Below are 20,157 nucleotides of genomic sequence, written 5' to 3'. Positions count from 1 at the left end.
CAGTGTACAGATTTAGAGGAGGGGGGCATGAGCTCCTGGAGAGAGCAGTCCCAGAAGAAGCTGAGGCCCGGAGTTGAGTCTCTGATCTCATCTCCAACTTGCTGGGGGCAAGGCCAGGAGCAACTGTGCTCTGTGCTAGTCTTCCTGACTGAACCTACCGCTCCACCTGTGACCCCTTCACCTTCCCTCATGGCTTTAGGAGAAATTTTTAAAAGAACATAATCCAGGTTCTAACATGGCAACTGAAAAGAGAAGCACTAACTTTTAGATTTATTCAGGAGGACCTGATTGTTCTGTTTTCCTCACAATGGTTTTCAAAATCCAATACTTTCTAAACACCATACACATGAAATAAAAATTATCTGTGCTTCAGAAACGTGTGAGGATTTTATTTAGGCTTCAACTAACCCCATCAAGGAAGGATTAAGGTAAGAATACTCAAAAAGATCTACAGAGTCCTAATTCTTTTTAGTTATTTTTCCTGCTTCCACTATAATAGGCCTGAATGTAGCTGTTAGGGGATTCTGAAGTACCAGGCTATGGGTCTACCTGTAGAGCAAAACTGCCTTAAAATGTGCCTTTGAAAAATGAACTCCCGGCGTGCGGAGACCCTCTGCACCCCTGCGAACATGGCGCTGCGAGTGGCGCGGAGCGTGCGGGCCACGGTCTGCAGCCTGAGCGCCATCTCTGCGCCCAACGCGCCCTGCCAGCCGCGGCCCTGGGGACTGCGGGCGGGCGCCGTCCGGGCGCTGCGCACCGGCCCTGCTCTGCTGCCGGGTCGTAAATTCACAGACAGACGTGAATGGTTAACAACAGAAAACGGTGCTGGAACAGTGGGAATCAGCAATTTTGCACAGGAAGCTTTGGGAGATGTTGTTTACTGTAGTCTGCCTGAAGTTGGGACAAAATTGAACAAACGAGGAATTTGGTGCTTTGGAAAGTGTGAAAGCTGCTAGTGAACTCCCTTCAGAACTAGATGAACTAATGAGTGAAGAAGCATATGAGAAATACATAAAATCTATTGAGGAGTGAAAATGGAACCCCTAAATAAACTAGTATGAAACAAACAAACAAAAAGAACTCCCTTGGGGATTATCCAGAATGGAGGTATAGTATTGGTAGGAACCCTTTTTCAGAGTCATACTAATGATTTGGCCAGCTTACCCATTTTTGTAATCCAGGCAGATATCCTTTCATAAAAGAAATTCAAGATCAAGATGACAATAAAGTTCAAGCACGATCCAGTGAGAGATGTGGTTATCTGGGGAGTGAGGAAACTTCTGACATGCTTTAAGGATGCTTCACTTTCCATGAAGCTAGCAAATGTAGCAAAGACTGACAGGCGGTATACAATCACAGCTACCATACACGCAATGACCAGAGACATCTGGGGAAGGGAAACAAAAACTGGTCACTCCGGTCTCTGCATCCCTGTGATGCGTATATATCTGAAACATACTCTTCTCTTCAACTCATATATTAAGTTTAGCAGATCTGACACGGAAAGCAAGCCAAGTCAGTCCCTCTCACCATAGATGGCAGGAAATGAAAACCAGGAACATAAAAGGGTTAGCGATACAGCCTATGGTAGCAGCTGAGTAAATCGAAAATAGAAAAGTATTCATTGACCATCCTCTAGGTCTATCCTTTAGAACGAGTTGGAAAACTACCAGCAAGGCAGAGTCTGCTTGTGGCCTTACCTGTTCTTGCGTGGCCCTTAAGGTAAGAATATTTTTTGTTTGTTTGTTTGCATTTTTAAAGGTTGTAAAGAAAAATAAAGACAATTATGTGTCAGAGACGATTTGTGGCCCACAAAGCCTATAATATATCCTTTACAGCAAATGTTTGGTAACCTCTGCTCTAGGTTGTAGTTAAATGTGTAGTGTGAAGATCACTTACTTTCTCAAGAAAAATACGTTTAAAGATTCGATTTCATTTCCTCTCAGAATACTGCCATTAGTAGTCTGATATGCCTGGTAGTTTAGATACTTGTATAAATTTTATACCTTTACATATTACAAAATCACAAAGATCTTTATATCAATGATTGGAGAATTTTATTGTGAAAGTTGAGGAACTGAATCAAATTGAATGAGTACTAGAAATAAATGACAGTGATCTTTCTGGAACCACACTCCAGAATATTTTTCAAGGAGTGTCCCAAATTGATTATCATCCCCTTTTATTCTATCATCTCTCCTAAAATGATTGTTATATCATCTAGGAAAACACAAATTTAAAACAGAAAAACCAATACCTTTATCAAAAAAGTTTAAAGATAAAAAATTATAGGACAATATGGAATGGTGAGGTTAAAATACAGTCTACAACTGCTAATTATTTATACTTCAACAGGCTAACTTCTCAGAGGGTAATCTTGCCTGTTTTCCTAAAACTAAAGGTCAACTGTAAGAGGACATAAATTTTGAAAGGGGAGGGCAGGAAATAGATTATGATGATGGAGAAATCTATCAGGTAAAAGGCATGGAAAAAATCTGACTCCCTAACAATGGGATATGCTAATTAAATTCTTCATGTAGAAGATGTAACATTTTCTTCCATTTATCTTGGCAAGAGAATGAACCTTAATGGTATAAAGTTTTTCATTTTGTATATTTTAAATGGATAAAAGATAAATTAATAATTTTTTTAAAAAACTAAACAAATAGTGTGTAATCAAATTATTTATTATACCGTTCTGGTTTCAAGTTATCACCAAATTAACAAAGAGCTGGGGGAGGGGGAGGGACGGGATTTAAGATAAAGCACCTCTCTCTCCCCCCAACTCTTTATCCAAGGTTTAATCATGGCACATCCATGTAAATTACAGTTTATTTTATATAAGAGCTCCATTCAAGATAAAAAAAAAATACTGTGGAGTGGGAGGGAAGAGAGGGACTCAAGCCATTGCAGACAAAACTATTGAGGTAATCCCAGTATGATCTTAACATGAATAGATGATAATAGTTTTTAAACAATGCTCACCCATAAAGTCACTGTGGCTCCTGATAAAAAGTACCATGGAATACGACTACACAGAGGCAAGTAAGGTTCCATCTCCTGTAATTTTGAAGAAATCACAGCAAAATTCAAAATCTACCCTCAAAGTTGGGAATCCAAGCAGTAGTCAAAATCACAAAGCCATGTTAAAGTAGAAACCTCCCCAATGGGTTCACCACAGCTCATGGAATGCTACATTCTAGTAGTGGTTCCTTACGTTTAGGTAGAAACCTTTAGGGCTCTCAGATGAAATATTTTACAAATGATATGAGATATATAGGATACACATTATTTCCTGAGTGTTGAATTAGAGTTGTATTTAGGGAGAGGGAGACATGAAAAAACAAAGTAAAACCCTGAGGGCTGCTGCTTAAGTGGACATGCCTTAATGATGTTAAAATTTTCTAATTGAGTTAAATTGAATTGAGTTGAATGCACTGCTCTGTAATTGCTCTGTATGATATTAAGTAGGGTGCCTTCTTTATATTTATAGGATTAATTGTCTTCTTCCACACAGTTCAGGGGCCCAGACTTTTCTACAATTATGGTTTTTTAAGTCATTAATGGAAGATATTAATTATACCAGGTGATATTTTTAGCTATACTTAGAGGCAGTTAGATCTTACGGCCAAAATACTGTCATACAGTAAAAAATAGTTGTCAGCAGAAATCTAAATCATGTAATTCTATTTAACATATAAGATTTTACATCTGTACAGTCTCAAGGATTTTTCAGAAAGGACTGAATGCAAACAGAACATAGCAGTCAGGGTAGGCTGCCCAAGAGCTCTATTGAACCCCAGGATGTGAGTGGATACATCTGGTTATGTACATGTGTATTCATGTGTGTATCCAATGTGTCTGTGTGTTCGTGTGTGTGTGCATATTTGTGTGTGCACGTGTGTGTGTCCATTCCTGCATGTATGTGTTCCCAACAGACTCAAATGTAAGAATTCTGGTTGTGCTTAACCACTGAAGAAGCACTGCAATGAAGTAAAAACAAACAAAAAAACCCTCTCATTTCCAAAGCCATTAAAGCTAAGTGAAGTAGACGATTCACAGTGAATCAATACATATTGTTTTTCAACTGGTTTCAAATGTAAACATTCAGTACATCTTGTTTTTGGTCAACAGTGTTTGGCAAAGCCAATAGGCCTGCTTTTATTTTCTTTTTTATCCCATTAAGTATGAACAAATACTTAATAATAATACTGTCATTAGTATGACAATATCTCTTTTAATATATTTTTAATTAATTTCAAATAGCCACCCAAATTGTTAATGTATTTTCTGAGGTGATTTTTCTCTTCATTCATTTACTGAATTTTTTGTAATGTTTCAAGGCAATTTAATAAACGTTTAGTGAATGCCTGCACTGCAAGAAGAATGTTGAATATTATACACAAGAACAGTGTCCTGAACAGCGTAGGGAATTCTACTGAAGAGATTTTTAGAGACATATTCTATTCTCTCTTTAATAGCATTAGGTAACATGGTGATTATAGATTATGGAAAGGTGGGGACTCTAAGAATATGCAGCCAAGAGTCTGCAAAGTATCTTCCATTTTCAAGTGAAACAAAAATGAGGTACCAAGAAGTCAAATAACTCAGTCAACAACATACAGCCAGTTTGCCAGTTATCCCAAAATCTAGACTTTCCTTTCCAGACACCAGTGCAATGATCTTCCCATTATAATTAATTAGAATGGACTAGGTGAATAAACTTTGGTTGAATAAAGCAATCACTCGTAAGCCCACTACCTTAATACAATACTATTTTAATTTTCACACATTAATTTAGAATCATTTCCATGTCTATATATTTATATACAAAGCCCACAGCATGCACACTATTTTCCATTTCATTTTATTTCACTTAGTATTAAAACTATGTATTTCATGATATGATGACTTGGATTTGCTTCAAAATAATCTAGTGGCAGGGAGGAGTAGGTGTATAAATGAAAAAAGGTTGCCCACGAAATAATAATAATTGAAGCTGGGTGATGATCCCATCCTGGGGCTCATTATACTTTTCTACCTACTTTTGCATGCGTTCAAAATGTATATTAGAAGCGAGTAAACAAGTTTATGTGATTTATATGTTGTAGAATATTTTAAAGGCAAATTAAAATACACATCATTATTTGAGAGGCCACCCACAGCAGTGTGTCCATTGAAATATACTGCTGATTTTAGTTTCCTAGCTTACCTTAGTCACTGCGTTAATTTTCCTATGTGTACACATAGCTTCAAATTCAGGTCTCAGCTGGAGCTGCTGCTGCTCCTCTTCAAAGTCCACCAGGTCCCACTCATATTCCAGTCTGGCTTGTCGCTGTTTCCAAAACTCCAAGAACAATGTGACTATGGGCGAAGAAATGTATAAAAACAAATATAATAAAGAGATGGAGGAATAAGTGAGATAATAAGGAGATAATAACTAGATTTTTCTTTACTTTAAACAATCATTTTGGTTGTATGATGGTTCTTCTGTTGCTGTTTGATGATAAAATTATAAAATTATTAATTTTGGCATAATACTATGTAATAGTATTGAAATAACTCCTGTATAGAAATACAAATTAGTTTCTTAGACAGCAGTCCACGCAAGAAAAATTTTTTCAGGCACGCTATTCTCTCTCTCTTCATTCAGATAATTTGAAATAATATTTAAACTTGACTTTTTACCAACACCTAGATTTTGTTTGCATGTCTTTTACTGAAATCATTCAAGCATTCGTACCACATTCTCAGGCTTAGGGAAATTTAAGGAAAACATAGGAGCCATTTCATAACACAGTATGTCTCTCTCTCTCTCTCTCTCTGTCTCTCTTTGCCTCTCTCCCTGTCTCTGTCTCTCTCTCTCTATATATATATGTATAATATATAATATTATATAGTATAATATATAATATGTATAATTTTTAAACAAACTTTCACTTAAAGAATAACATATTTAACAGAAAAGTATATAAAACATTACCAACACCCCCAGAAAAACCTTCCCTTATAACCCTTCTAAGGCATAGATATAACTAGTTTACATATATATATACACATATATATATAAAAACACACACACACACACACACACACACACACACACACACCAGTTTCTTTACCCATTCATCTGTCAATGGACATTCAGATTGCTTCCACATCTTGGTTAATGTGGAGAGAGTTGCAATGACCATAGGAGTGCTAACATCTTTTCAAGATCCTGATTTCAATTATTTTGGGTAAATACCCAGAAGTGGGATTGCTAGATTAAATGACAGTTCTATTTTAATTTTTTGAGGCACTTCCACACTGTTTTCCGGTTGTACCATTTAGTATTCCCACCAGTAGTATGCAAGAGTTCATTATAATTCTCCACATCCTCATCATTTTGGTAATAGCCATCCTGACAGGTGTGAGATAACATCTCACTGTGGTCTGATTTGCATTTCTGATAACTAATGACATTAAGTATTTTTTCATATATCTGTTGGCCATTTGTATAACTTCTTTGGGGAAATGTCTATTCAAGTCCTTTGTCCATTTTTAATCAGGTTAGGTTTTTTTTTTTTTTTAAACTATTGAGCTACAGGTGTTCCTTATATATATTTTGGAGATTAACCCTTTAACAGATAGATGGTTTGCAAATATTTTCTGCCTTTCAATGGGTTGCCTTTGCACTCTGTTCACTGTTGTCTCTGCTGTGCAGAGCATTTTAGTTTGAGGTAGTCTAGCTTATTTTGTTTGTTTTTGTTGCCTGGGCTTTGGTGTCATCTGCATGAAATCATTGCCAAGACCAATGTCATAAAGATTTTCCTTATACTCTCTTGTAGGATTTTTAAAGTTTCAGGTCTTATGTTTAAGTCTTTAATCCATTTTGAATTGATTTTTGTGATGGTGTAAGATGTGAATGAAAAATGTTGCCTGCCATATCGGCAAACAAAGGATGTTGCAGCCATCAAGCCACTACAGCCCAGATGGTGAGCCCTGAGGGAACTCAAGATGGGAAAGAACAGGATACTGGCCCTAAATAGCTAAGGTGCATATCAAAGGAATGATTTCAATTAACCCAGATTCTTGCATCTTCCCATACAAAGAAAAGCGCTAATTCATTAACTTAAGGTATCTGGTTTTCTTTACTTAACAGTAATCTTTTGATGTTCTGACTACCTGGTCTTTGTTGCAAAACTCCTATGTATCCTGGCTCCTCCCTTACCTCTTCAGAGCAGCTCCTCAGAGCTATCTGAGAGGCTGCCTCCTGGTCTTGAAGTCCTCAGAAAGTCTGCCAAATAAAACATAATTCTCAACTTTCAGGTTGTGGATTTTTTTTCAGTTGACAAAGATAAGGATCCAATTTCATTCTTTTGCATGTCACCATCCAGATTTCCCCAGAACCATTTGTTGAAGAGCCTATCCTTTCCCCATTTTGTTTTCTTGGAAATCCTGTTGAAGTTTAATTTACCATATGCATGTGGATTTATTTTTAGGCTCCATTCTGTTTCATTGGTCTGCATGTCTATCTTTATGCCAGTACCATACTGTTTTGATTGCTGCAGCAAACAAACAGTTCCTAACTGGTTTTCTCCCCAGGGCTAAAAGCATAGGCAGCAGACACAAATGCCCAACTTCCAATCTTTCTTTGAAAGAGATCTACTTGCAGACTTTAAAAGCTGCTGCCTGAGGGTCCAACTTCCAAACAGCCTGCATCTAGGCGCTGACTGAGATCTTCCCATTTGGGACACTGATGGGTTTTGGGAGCCACTAAGAACAAAGAAGGCAGCTTGGACAATCACAGGCCACACTTTCAAGGCTGGGAGAGGTAGCTGTTTTACCTAATGCACAGAAATCAACACAGAGAGGCAAGGTAAATGAAGAAACAAAGGAAAATATGTTCCAAATAAAAGAACAAGATAAACTGCAGAAAAAGACCTTAATGAAATGAAAACAAGCAATTTACCTGATAAAGAGTTTGAAATAATGGTCATAAAGATGCTTACTGAGGCCTGGAGAACAATGCATGAATAAAGTGAGAATTTGAACAAAGAGACAGAAAATATAAGAAAGTAATAAACAGAGATCATAGAGCTGAAGAATACAATAATTTTATTGTAAAATTCAATAGAAGGGTTCAGCAGCATACTACATCAAATGAAGAAAGGATCAGTAAACCCCAAGAAAGGGAAGTGGAATTCATTCAGTCAGAGGAGAAAAAATGAATGAAATGAAAATGAAAAATGAGTGAAAAAAAGTGAAGTCAGCTTAAGGGAGTTATGGGACAATATCAAGCAGACCAACATTTGCATTATAGGGGGTTCCAGAAGGAGAAGAGAGAGAGAGACAGACAGCATATTCAAATAATGGGTAAAAACTTCTCTAACATGGGGAAAAAACCAAATATCATATCTAGGAAACCCACTGAGTTCCAAAAAAGATGAAAACAAAGAGAACCACACTGAGACACATTATATTTAAAAGGTCAGGAGTTAAAGACAAAGAGAGAATCTTATAAGCAAGAAGAGAAAAACAACTTATGTATAAGGGAACCCTCATACCACTATCAGCAGATTTTTCAGCAGAAACTGCAGGCCAGAAGGGAGTAGCATATAGTCAAAGTACTGAAAAAAATTTTGAGAACCAAGAATACTCTACCTGGAAAGTTTTCCAGACAAGTAAAAGTGGAAAGAGTTTATCACAACTAGAATGGCTTTTTAAGAAGTGTTAAAGGGACCTCTTTAAACTGAAATGAAAACATATAAAAGTACAAATCTCATTAGTATAGGTAAATGCATAGTTAAATTTAAAATACTCATGTTATAATGGTGGTAGGTAACTCACTTGTAAATCTATTATGAAGGTTAAAAGACAAAAGTAGTAAAAATAACTGTAACTACAATAAAATTGTATAACTATAATAATTGGTTAAAGGATACACAAGCTAAGAAGATATAAACTGTGACATCAAAAACATAAAACATGGGAAGGAAAGTAAAAATATAGAGTGTTAGTATGCATTTGGAATTAATTTGCTTTGCTTGCAATAGAACGTTATAACTATAAGATGCTTTATAAAAGCCTCACTGTAATCACAGAGCAAAAACCTATAAAAGACATGCAAAAGATAAAGAAAAAGGAATCTAAGCATACCATTACAGAAAATTATCATACCCCAAAAGAAGAAGGCAAGAGAGGAAGAAAGGAACAAACGAATTACAAAACAATTAACAAAATGGCAATAGTAAGTCCATATCTGTCAAAAATTACTTTAACGTAATTAACTAAATTCTCCAATCAAAAGTCAAAGAGTGGTTGAATGGATAAAAAAACAAGACTCAACTATGTGCTGCCTACAAGAAACTCACTTCAGCTGTAAGGACACATATATACTAAAAGTAAAAGGATGGAAAAAGTTATTCCATACAAACTGAAACCAAAAGAAAGCAAGATTAACTATACTTATATAAGACAAAATAGACTTTAAGACAAAGATCACAATAAGGGGAAAAGAAGATCTTTGTATAATGATAGAGAGATCCATCAAACAAGAAGATATAACACTTATAAATACTTATGCACCCAATAGAGGAGCACCTAAAATATATACAGCAAATGTTAACAGACCTGAAGACAGAAATTGTCAACAATATGATAATAGTAGGGAACTTCAACACCCCATTTTCAACAATGGATAGATCATCCTGACAGAAAATCAATAAGGAATCATTGGACTTAAACTACATGTTAGACCAGAGGGACTTAACAGGCATTGACAGCACTTTCCATCTAACAGCAGCAGAATACATATTCTTCTAAATGCACATGGAATGTTCTCCAGGAAAGGTCATATATTAACAGCACAAAACAAGTCAATAAATTTCAAAAGTTTGAAATCATATCAAGCATCTTTTCTAACCACAATGGTATGAAACTAGAATTACAGGAAAAGTTAAAACTGGAAAATTCACAAATATGTGGAGAATAAAGGACATGCTACTGAACAAACTTTGAAAAATCAACAGAGAAATTAACAATATCTTGAGACAAATGAAACTGGAAATACAATATACCAAAACTTATGGGATGCAGCAGAAGCAGTTCTAGGAAGGAAGTTTATAGTGATAAATGCCCACATTAAGAACCAAGAAAAAGCTAAAATGAACAACTTAACTTTAGACATTAAGGAACCAGAAAAAGAAGAGCAAAGTAAGCCAAAGGTAGTAGAAGGAAGGAAATAACAAAGATCAGAGGGTAAATAAATAAAAGAGACAGAAAGACAATAGAAAAGATCAATGAAACTGTTTTATTTTGAAAAGATAAACAATAGAAAACCTTTAGCCATAACTACCAAGAAAAAAAGATAAGGCTCAAATAAATAAAATTAGAAACTAAATAAGAGACATGACAACTGATACCACAGAAATACAAAGGATCATGAGACTACTATGAACAATTATGTGCCAACACAGTGGATAACCTAGAAGAAATGGATAAAGTCCTAGAAACATACAACCTACCAAAACTGAATCATGAAGAAATAGAAAATCTTAACAGACCAATTACCAGTAAGGATATTGAATCAGTAATCAAAAACGTCCCCACCAACAAAAGTCCAGATCAGATAGCTTTACTGGTGAATTCTACCATACATGTAAAGAAGAAATGATCCTTCTCAAACTTCCAAAGACTAGAAGAGGAAAGAAAACTTCCAAACTCATTTTATGAGGCCGTCATTATCCTGACACCAAAGTCAGACAAAGACACTACAAGTAAAGAAATTATACTTGATGAACATAGATGCAAAGAACCTGAACAAAAGAGTAGCAAATCAAATTCAGCAATATATTAAAAGAATTATACACTATGATCAAGTGGGATTTACTCCAGGGATACAAGGATAGTTCAACATCCACAAATCAATCACCATGGTATACCACATTAACAAAATAAATGATAAAAAAAAATCATCTCAACAGATGCAGAAAAAGCATTTAACAGTACTGAACATCCATCATGATAAAAACTCTCAAAAATATAGGTATAAATGGAATGTACCTCAATATAATAAGGGCTATACATGACAAGCCCATAGCTACCATCATAGTCAGTGGTGAAAAGCTGAAAGCTTTTCCTCTATGATCAGGGACAAGACAAGAATGCCTATTCTTGCCTCTTCTATTTAATAGAGTACTGGACGTCCTAGCCAGAGCAATTAGTCAAAAATAAATAAATAAATAAAAGACATATAAATTAGAAAGAAAGAAGGAAAGAAGTAAAACTGTCTCTGTTTTCAAATAATATTAAATTAAAAAAAAATCCTGAAGACTCCACCAAAAAACTGTTAGAACTAATAAATAAATTTAGTCAAGTTCCAGGATAAAAATAAATATATAAAAACCCATTGTGTTTCTATATACTACCCAAGTACTAACAGAAAGAGAAATTAAGAAAATAATCCCATTTACAGTAACATCAAAAAGAACAAAATACCCAGGAATAAATTTAACCAAGGAAATGAAAGATATGTACACTGTATACTACTAGACACTGATGAAAGAAATTGAAGAAGACACAAATAAATGGAAAGATAGCCCATGCTCATGGATTGGAAGAATTAATATAAAAATGTCCATACTACCCAAGCAATCTCCAGATTTAATGCAATCCCTATCAAATTCCAATGCTATTTTTCACAGAAATAGAGAAAACAATCCTAAAATTTGTATGGGGCCACAAAAGACTCCAAATAGCCAAAGCAATCTTGAGAAAGAAGAACAAAGCAGTAGGCATCATATTCCTGATCTCAAACTATATTACAAAGTTATAATAATCAAAATAGCATGGTACTTTTAGCATGGCATAAAGAGAAACACACAGACCTATGGAACACAATCAAGAGCTCAGAAAATAATCCCACGTATTATGGTCAATTAATATTTGACAAGGGAGCCAAGAATACTCAATGGGGAAAGAACAGTTTCTTCTATAAATGGTTTTGGGAAAATTGGATATTAGTTTGCAAAAGAACAAAACTGAAAAAAAGGGAACTCTCGTGCGCTGTCAGTGGGAATGTAAATTGGTGTAGCTGTTATGGAAAACAATATGAAGGTTCCTTGAGAAATTAAAAATATAAATATAATAGGATGAAGCAATTCCACTTTTATGTATATATCCAAAGGAAACAAAATCATTATCTTGAAGTGATATCTTTACCCCCATGTTCACTGCAGCTGCTGGGTGTTCCATGCATAATTGCTCCTCTATTTGTTACGACATATAAGGTTAGTGTTGGTGTACAATCTCTGTCAATGGAAAGAATTGAAAACTACTACGTTTGTTGTAATTTGTGTACCTATAATCCATTTCTGATTCCAAAAAATGACAGAGGCAGGATTTGGTAGCCACATGATGAAGAGATGTCCATACACTAACTTAACCAGAGGAGGTTGCTGGAGAATTGTGGGTAAGACTTCTCTGTCCCCCGTTCTCTCTTTGAACCTGGCCTTTTCTCTTCAGACCATAGCAGTCAAGCAGAAGTAACAGAAACCCATAAGAACCTCTGCTTCATGTACACACCCCCACAAATGTTGGTGTCCTATTGCCTGAATCAAGCTACCTTGCTCCCTTGGCCAGTTTTTTCTTTTTTAAATTAATTAATTAATTAATTTTTGGTTGTGTTGGGTCTTTGCTGTTGTGCGCAGGCTTTCTCTAGTTGAGGCGAGCGGGGGCTACTCTTCGTTGTGGTGTGCGGGCTTCTCATTGTGGTGGCTTCTCTTGCTGCGGAGCATGGGCTCTAGGCGCACAAGCTTCAGTAGTTGTGGCACATGGGCTCATGGGCTCTAGAGCGCAGGCTCAGTAGCTGTGGCGCACAGGCTTAGTTGCTCCACAGCATGTGGGATCTTCCTGGACCAGGGCTCAAACCCGTGACCCCTGCATTGGCAGCTGGGTTCTTAACCACTGCGCCACCAGGCAAGTCCTCCCTCCTTGGCCAGTTTTTAAATGCACACACTTGCGCTTATTAAAGACTTTTTTGTTAAATTGGAGAGAAAAGTCTCTCTTTTCCCAGAGTCCCCCCAGTTTTTAGACATGTTTTAGAAGTCTTTAGGCCTCCTCTTGCCAAGTTACTCTTACAGAAAATACTTTCCTCACTGATGGTGGGAATAACTTCATAACACTTCTACTTCCCACGTGATACAAAAGAGAAGAGATACTGGGACATTTCCAAAATTAAGGGAAATTCCACCTTACATGGGAGACTTTTACCAAATGAAACTGGAAGCTGGAACTAGAATTTGACACAGGAAATTTAAATTTAAATATTGATGTATTAGCCCTCAACAATTTTTGAGTCTCGTTCCAGTTTGTATCCATGACTCAATATCCTCCAGCCACCAAATACTTATGTTTATTTCTCCTGAATTAAGCACTTATTGAGCCTGTTTTTACAACAGTGCTGAGACAGTGTAATTTGAATACATATGAAGTTTTAAAAATTATAGTGTTTTTCAGAGAAATGAGCAGATGATTAATAGAGACCTTTCTGGACCAAGGATCAAGATGAATGACCATTGATGTGGACTCCATCAGTGTACTGATGCTAGCAAAGACATAAAGATGTAAAATCACCTTTGGTTTGTAAGGTGTGCCAACTGTATATGTTATATGAATGGCCATAAAACAGATAACATGGAGAAAACTGTTTTTATGTAACTATTTACTCACCCCAAATTCCCATGAATATTGCAAAGAACACTGTTGACTCATTGTCAAATAAATGGGAGAACTGTAAAACAATAACAACATCACAAAGACTACTTAGTATCAAATGAGCGAGGGAAATTGCAAGTCTTTTCAACATACCACAATACATACATACCTTTGAAGCCAAACAGGTAGAATTTAGTCTCCAATAGTCACACATTACATCACAGAGTGGGCACATGATAATCTGACCCCCAATCTCAGGGTCACAGATCTCAGTGCTGCAGAGGGAAGAGGAAAGTTTTTGTTTTGTTTTGTTTTGTTTTGTTTTTGTTTTGTTTTGTTTTGTCCATGTGGCATGGTATGCGGGATCTTAGTTCCCCGACTAGGGATGGAACCCATGCCGCTGGAAGTGGAAGTGTGGAGTCCTAACCACTGGACTGCCAGAGAATTCCCAAGAGCAAAGTTATTTTAAAAGTGATGTGTTTGGGTGAAAGTCCAAAGCTGTTCTTATTGGAACAACTTTATACAGCTTCTTACATATGGCACAAGGGGAAATGAACTAGCAATTTTTGTAGATCAAATCATGCTTTGAGGAACAGAATCTTTAGAGCCCATCATTAAAAACAAATTTTCCATAAAACACCAGGTGAGGGGTAGCTGCTATGTTTGGTTCTTTTTCAGAAATATCAATTATCTGCTGCCATAGGAAACATTCTGACACAAATTCCAGAAAAATAATAGCAACAGTTTCAGTTAGCATAAGATTCTCTATTTGGGCAACTCAGTTGCACTTACCTGCTTGAGTTATCATGCATCGATAATAAGCCGTAAATAAAACAAGCTAAGCCAACTATAGCTGCAAAAAACAGCATTTCTGTGTAAAATCCGAGAAAGACAAAATAGATGCCAATTTTTTCTCCGTAATAATCCCTATGAAAGAGGGTAAAAAGAGAATCAGAGGTTGTAAGAATGATACAGTCCTGAGAGTCTTGGTTTTGTATTCAGACAAACTTGAATTCTAATTTTGGCTCCATTGCTTTCCAGCTGTGTAATTTTGATAAAGTTACTAAACTTTCTAAACTTTAGTTTCCACATCATAAAATGCAGGATAATGCTTAGCCATAGAATTGGTGTAAGGATTAAAAGAGACAACACATGTAAGTAAGAAGCCAACTGAGTGGAAGTTAAGATTTACTTTTGAAATAATCAGGTAATTTGAAAAGCTTTTAAATTTTAAAGAGAGTTTAAATGTTTTGAAATAAAGTGCAGAACATTCTTCTAGCAATTAACAAATCAAAATCATATTCACAATCTGTGCACGGACTTTTGCTTTATCTCTCCCTAAAATTGAAGAATGTACTCAGACCACAACAGATGAGAGTGGTTGTATGTATGAACTTCCATCTTCCTCTAAATTTGGACCTCTGATGGATGCTTATAGAATGTAAGACAGGAAGCAAACCAAGGAATCAAGAATGAGTGTTTAATAAAGTTCCATAAAATATACAGTTCAGCACTTGCTTTACAAAGAGTTAAAAAGTGACAGCATTAGTTGGCATAAATGTTCAAGTCTTATAACCAAGTTTTGGGGTTTTTTTTCTCTTGTTTTTTAAACCAACTCTCTCCTTAAGGAATCTCTAAAAGAACCAGAGAACAAGGTTTTCTCTGCCTCATAAAACCAGTTTTTTTTTTAAAAAAACACACAAAATAGGTTAATCTTCTCCCTTATTCACGTAGAGCTCAGCTCACCAAATCCGTGAAGTCTTTCCACAGTTTCCTAGACAGAGAGATGTAATCCCTTTTGGGCTCTAATAGCATGATATATATAAATCTATTACAGCACTTTTTATTAAATTGTAATTTCCACACATGCTCAAAAAACAGGCAAATCTAAACATAAAGGGTTTAAATTTTACATAACATAAACTTATTTAACATAAACTTACTTTCCCAATGAGGTTTAAAATTTTTTTTCACTCAATATTAATTTTATTGAATATCCCATTCTTCAGTTTTCAAAATGTCTAATCTTTTCTAATGAAACAGGCATCTTTCTGCTTGTACCATCTTTCATTCTTTCATTTTTTTCATTATTTTTAGTGATAATAAACATTTTTACATTGTTGTTTTCCCTTATTCTGTTTTCAAATTACTATAAACTTGAAATTAAATTATAATTCCATTGTATTCCCTTGTTAATTTACCATTTACAACTTCCTTAGGTTCACTCACACAGGATGAGTAAACTTGCTTTTTCTCTTTTTTTTGTTTTTGCTGAAAAACATAGCAATTATTATAATACTGCATAACATCAAAATCTAAAAAAAAGAATAAAAACATTTGATTTGGGAAAATTTACTATTCACTGTGTCTATTTCCATTTGATGTTTTAAAAATTATAGAATCAATAATTTTTAAGGTAAAACATCAATATTACTGCTATACGCTTAACCAAAAAATTATTTGGGAATTCATAAAGAAACTGGATATTTCAAAGAACTACATTTTTCTTCCTTTCAAATTTCAAGAATCTTATTCCTTGAGAATTAAAAAAAAGTCCTCAAGAACTCCAGTCCTTTAATTAGTATTTAAAAGATTCTCAAAAAGAGAAATTCTAAAATGAACATTTATTATATATGGAATTATAGAAATAATTTTACTAAACTTTGGATTTGGGGAGCTTAATAATAGATTAACAACTAAACCATCTCTTAAGAATGCAAAAAGCAAGAGACATGTCTTAGATTTGTATTATGGTAAATACATATATATTATTTACATATTATTGAAATAATGTTTAAGATGTTAAATTCTTATTATTCAAAACAAAGAAAATGAGAAAAAGCCAATAATATAAGATACTCTGTAAAGTATCAAACATAAGGAGAATAAATACTTCTTTTGAGTATTAATTTTTTTAGAAAAATTTGCCTTTTATTTACACTTATGGTATTTCTTAACCTGTCCATTTTACTTGCTAGATTTTGCACTCATCTGTGGCCCCATAACATTTAACAGGGCATCTCATAGGTAGAAGACATTCAATAGCCTTCGTTGTGAGATCTTGTGAGAAGGCACTGGTCTAATTTCGTATTCCCAGGACTTAGTACTTAGTCTGAGACATAGCAAATAATCAAAACAATGATGATGGAATTGAAATAAATACAGGCTTGAGGAATGAATGAACAAAACGCAAACATTTGGTCTAAAGAGATTCATTTTTATCATGAATTCATGGACATCTGAGAAACTTAGCTTAGTGATTACACTATCTTGGCTTTAATAGCACCATTACAGTCACTGTAAACATATTTGTTCTAACGTATTTGCTATATAGCAGTACATCAATTTTATTTATAAGCATTAAGCCATCCCAATAGATGATATCAAAAGAAAAATTATTTGGAGCTCTTAAATTGGAAAGAAAAAATGGGATCAGAAGGCATATAAAATTGAAGACTGATAAACCAATGATGGTAACCTTTGTATTCCCAGTTCTCCCTGAAAAAATATAATCTAATATGACAAAATGCTCAGTACCCAAAAGGCAGTAAAAATATTTACAAATATTTGGACATGGAACTTTGGTTTGGTGTAGAGATAACATGAAATATGTGAAATCTAGGAATTCAAATCCTATATTCTAAATCTCTGTTCAGGCACCCCTAATCATCCTTTTTTTTTTTAACCCTCTATATCCAATCCACTAGGTCCAATAAATTCTGTTGTAAAAGTCTTTTTCTTTTTTTTTCTTTCTTTCTTTCTTTTTTATTTTTGGCTGTGTCACGAGGCATGTGGGATCTTAGTTCCTCGACCAGGGATTGAACCTGCACCCCCTGAACTGGAAGCACAGAGTCTTAACCATTGGGACCACCAGGGAAGTCCCATAAAAGCCTTTTTCTAATCCATAGTCTCCTCTTTCCTGTTACAGTGCCTTGGATATGACCTTCAATATCTATTACTGGAAAATTTTAAGAGCCTCCTTACTTCCCTGACTTCGGTCTCGCATCCTTCTATATCTGTCCTGTTTCCAAGAGAGTAATGTTTCTAAAGCACAAGATTAAACAATGACCGTTTCCTCCTTCAAAGGTTTTGTCCTTTCATCTTAAAGGTGTTCTTCATGATTTTTTACTGATAAAAATTCAAATCTTACCAGCCATGCCTCCTAAATGAAGAACTAAATGCACAATGCTCTTCTTTAGCCCAGTGCTCTGTACTTGTTCTCTCTACCTGGGATATTCTTACCTAACTAGTTTACCTAGCAACCTGCTACTTCTCTCAAGACACACTCAAGAATAAGCACTGTGAAAATTTCCCTGAGGTTGTCATAAAAGTAGATGCTCTTTCCTCTGTGCTCTGTTTTTTCATGAGTATCACTCTGCTGTAATTAATACGCATTTGTGTGTCTTCCTGCAAATATCTTTGTGTTAGGAAACCATGTTCTGATTACCTTTATAGCCCTAGCCTCTTGCTGATATCTAGTGATGCTAAATAAATGCTCATTAAAGGAATGTGGGCATTGTAATTATGCATCTATAGACAATTCCTTTCTACTTTCAAGGATATTTTTATTTTTATCAAGTCTTCCCATAAAAAACTTTTGTAAAACCATAAAATCAACAAGGAGAGGAAATAAAACCACACCTGATATAGGCCTTCAAGCATCATGACAGAGAACACCATGATCTTCAAATTACCTGTAAGTGAAAAAATAAACCCAGTTCCAACTGAGTACCTATTACCAGCTGCCATACCTGAGGTACAGAGAACAGTGAAGAAGATGCTTAAGAAATTCTAGGGAAGACATGTAAAGTAGGGTGGGACATTAGACAAACACAGACAAAATAATCCCTGGGAAAAAGTCTAACTAAATGCCATAACACTGAACACATGTTGGGACTTGGTAATTCGTAGTACTAGCTAAAAGAAAGGGATCTGAAAATGAGTAAGCCTGGAAGTGGCAGCCTCAGAAAAGCAATGTTTCTGGGGAAGAATCAGATATACAGGGTTGTACTTCTTAAAAGTGGCAGAAAAGAGAGAGAGTTAGGATTCTATAGAAATGAAAGAAAAAGCACATGACAAGCACAGGATATCATCCATGAAAGAAACTGCATGGAATAGGAAAAAAAACTAACAGAAGAGTGTACTCTAATGCTAGAAACTCCATGAATTAAACACAAACAGAAAAAAGCAGAGCATACTATACAAAATTATGTTAAAAAAAACCTGAAAATGTGAAACAAAGAGCCTCAGCTAATGAAAATTCTCCCAAAAGAACATGAGGAATACTGTAAAAAAGCAGTACAAACTGAATTAAATGTTCTCAAATAAATAACTGCAAATGTAAGAAAATATCAGAAATATAAAAATAAGAAGAGAAGTGGGAAAAAACAGGAATAAATAAAACAAGAGATGAAAGAAACCAAAAAACAGAGGAAAGAGAAGAACCCTATAAGATCATGTCAGAACTGATGATGAAATTATGAGGTATTCAAGAGAATAAATGGACATCAAGTGAAAATCTAATAAAAGATGATAAGAAAAACAGGATACCTATCAAAAGAATGAAAATGACATAGAGAAGTAAAAAGGGTCTCAGGAAAATTGTTTGATATGAAGACAGGCAAAAAAGACCAAACATACAGATAACTGGAGTCCAAAGAAAATAATCAAAGCACTGGAAAATAATTATATTTTAAAATTATAACCCAAGAACACTTTCCAGAGAAACAAACAAACATAACAAACAAACAAAATAAAAGATACATATTTAAAGGATCCACCAGGAACGGGGAAAACTGACTTAGAACAACCAATTCCAAGACATAATGTGTTAAAACAATCAGACTTTAAAACAAACAAGCAAACAAAACTCTTCAAGGCCACAGGCAAGATGATAAAATAATGTACAAAGGCAAAAGAATTTCCTACTAAATGAGGACACACCAGAGACATTTCCACTAAGATCAGGAACAAGGCAAAGACACCAACTATTATTCAACATTGTTCTGTAATTATCAGCCAATTAATTGAATAAAAGAAAATAATTATAGACATAAGAATTGGTAAGGAAAAGTAAAATATTTCTATTTAAAGATCACATGATAATATACCTGGATAGCCTTAATAAATCAATAAAAGTAATTAAATAAAGAATTCATCAAGGCATTAGAACATAAAACTAACACTCAGAAGACAATAACATGTAACATGTAAGTAAATACATAATTTATAATAGCAACAAAAATATAAAATACTTAGGATTAAACTTAAGAAAGTTTTATAACTCTATAACACTCCTGAAAAACCCAAAAGTAGACTTAAACTAAGACATACCTTTCCCTTGACAACTTTTCCTTGATTAGAATGTCTCATCATCAAAATACCAGCCTACCTAAGTTAATTTATAAACTTAATTTGATCCCCATAAAAATACCAACCATCTTTTTTAGTAACAAGCTA

The 20,157-nt window shown here is 34.9% G+C and overlaps 1 protein-coding gene and 1 pseudogene across 11 annotated transcripts in view; one reads left to right on the top strand and one right to left on the bottom strand.

Annotated features, from left to right (window-relative positions):
• Window positions 1-20,157, bottom strand: part of ANO5 (anoctamin 5) — a 137,325-nt gene that overhangs the window by 56,993 nt on the left and 60,175 nt on the right. For all 11 annotated transcript variants that reach the window (XM_028500870.2, XM_028500869.2, XM_055078795.1 and 8 more), the window contains 6 exons: window positions 14,491-14,625; window positions 13,868-13,973; window positions 13,714-13,774; window positions 5,213-5,364; window positions 2,986-3,060; window positions 1,165-1,387 (listed from right to left, as the gene is read on the bottom strand). In XM_028500870.2, the coding sequence (XP_028356671.1) occupies window positions 1,165-1,387; window positions 2,986-3,060; window positions 5,213-5,364; window positions 13,714-13,774; window positions 13,868-13,973; window positions 14,491-14,625 (752 nt within the window). The remainder of the gene's footprint in view (window positions 1-1,164; window positions 1,388-2,985; window positions 3,061-5,212; window positions 5,365-13,713; window positions 13,775-13,867; window positions 13,974-14,490; window positions 14,626-20,157) is intronic.
• LOC102989162 (glycine cleavage system H protein, mitochondrial-like) lies at window positions 609-1,032 on the top strand (annotated as a pseudogene).

Source organism: Physeter macrocephalus, chromosome 16, assembly GCF_002837175.3.
Source record: "Physeter macrocephalus isolate SW-GA chromosome 16, ASM283717v5, whole genome shotgun sequence".
NCBI lineage: Eukaryota > Metazoa > Chordata > Mammalia > Artiodactyla > Physeteridae > Physeter > Physeter macrocephalus.
This window is presented reverse-complemented; position numbering and strand designations above follow the sequence as displayed.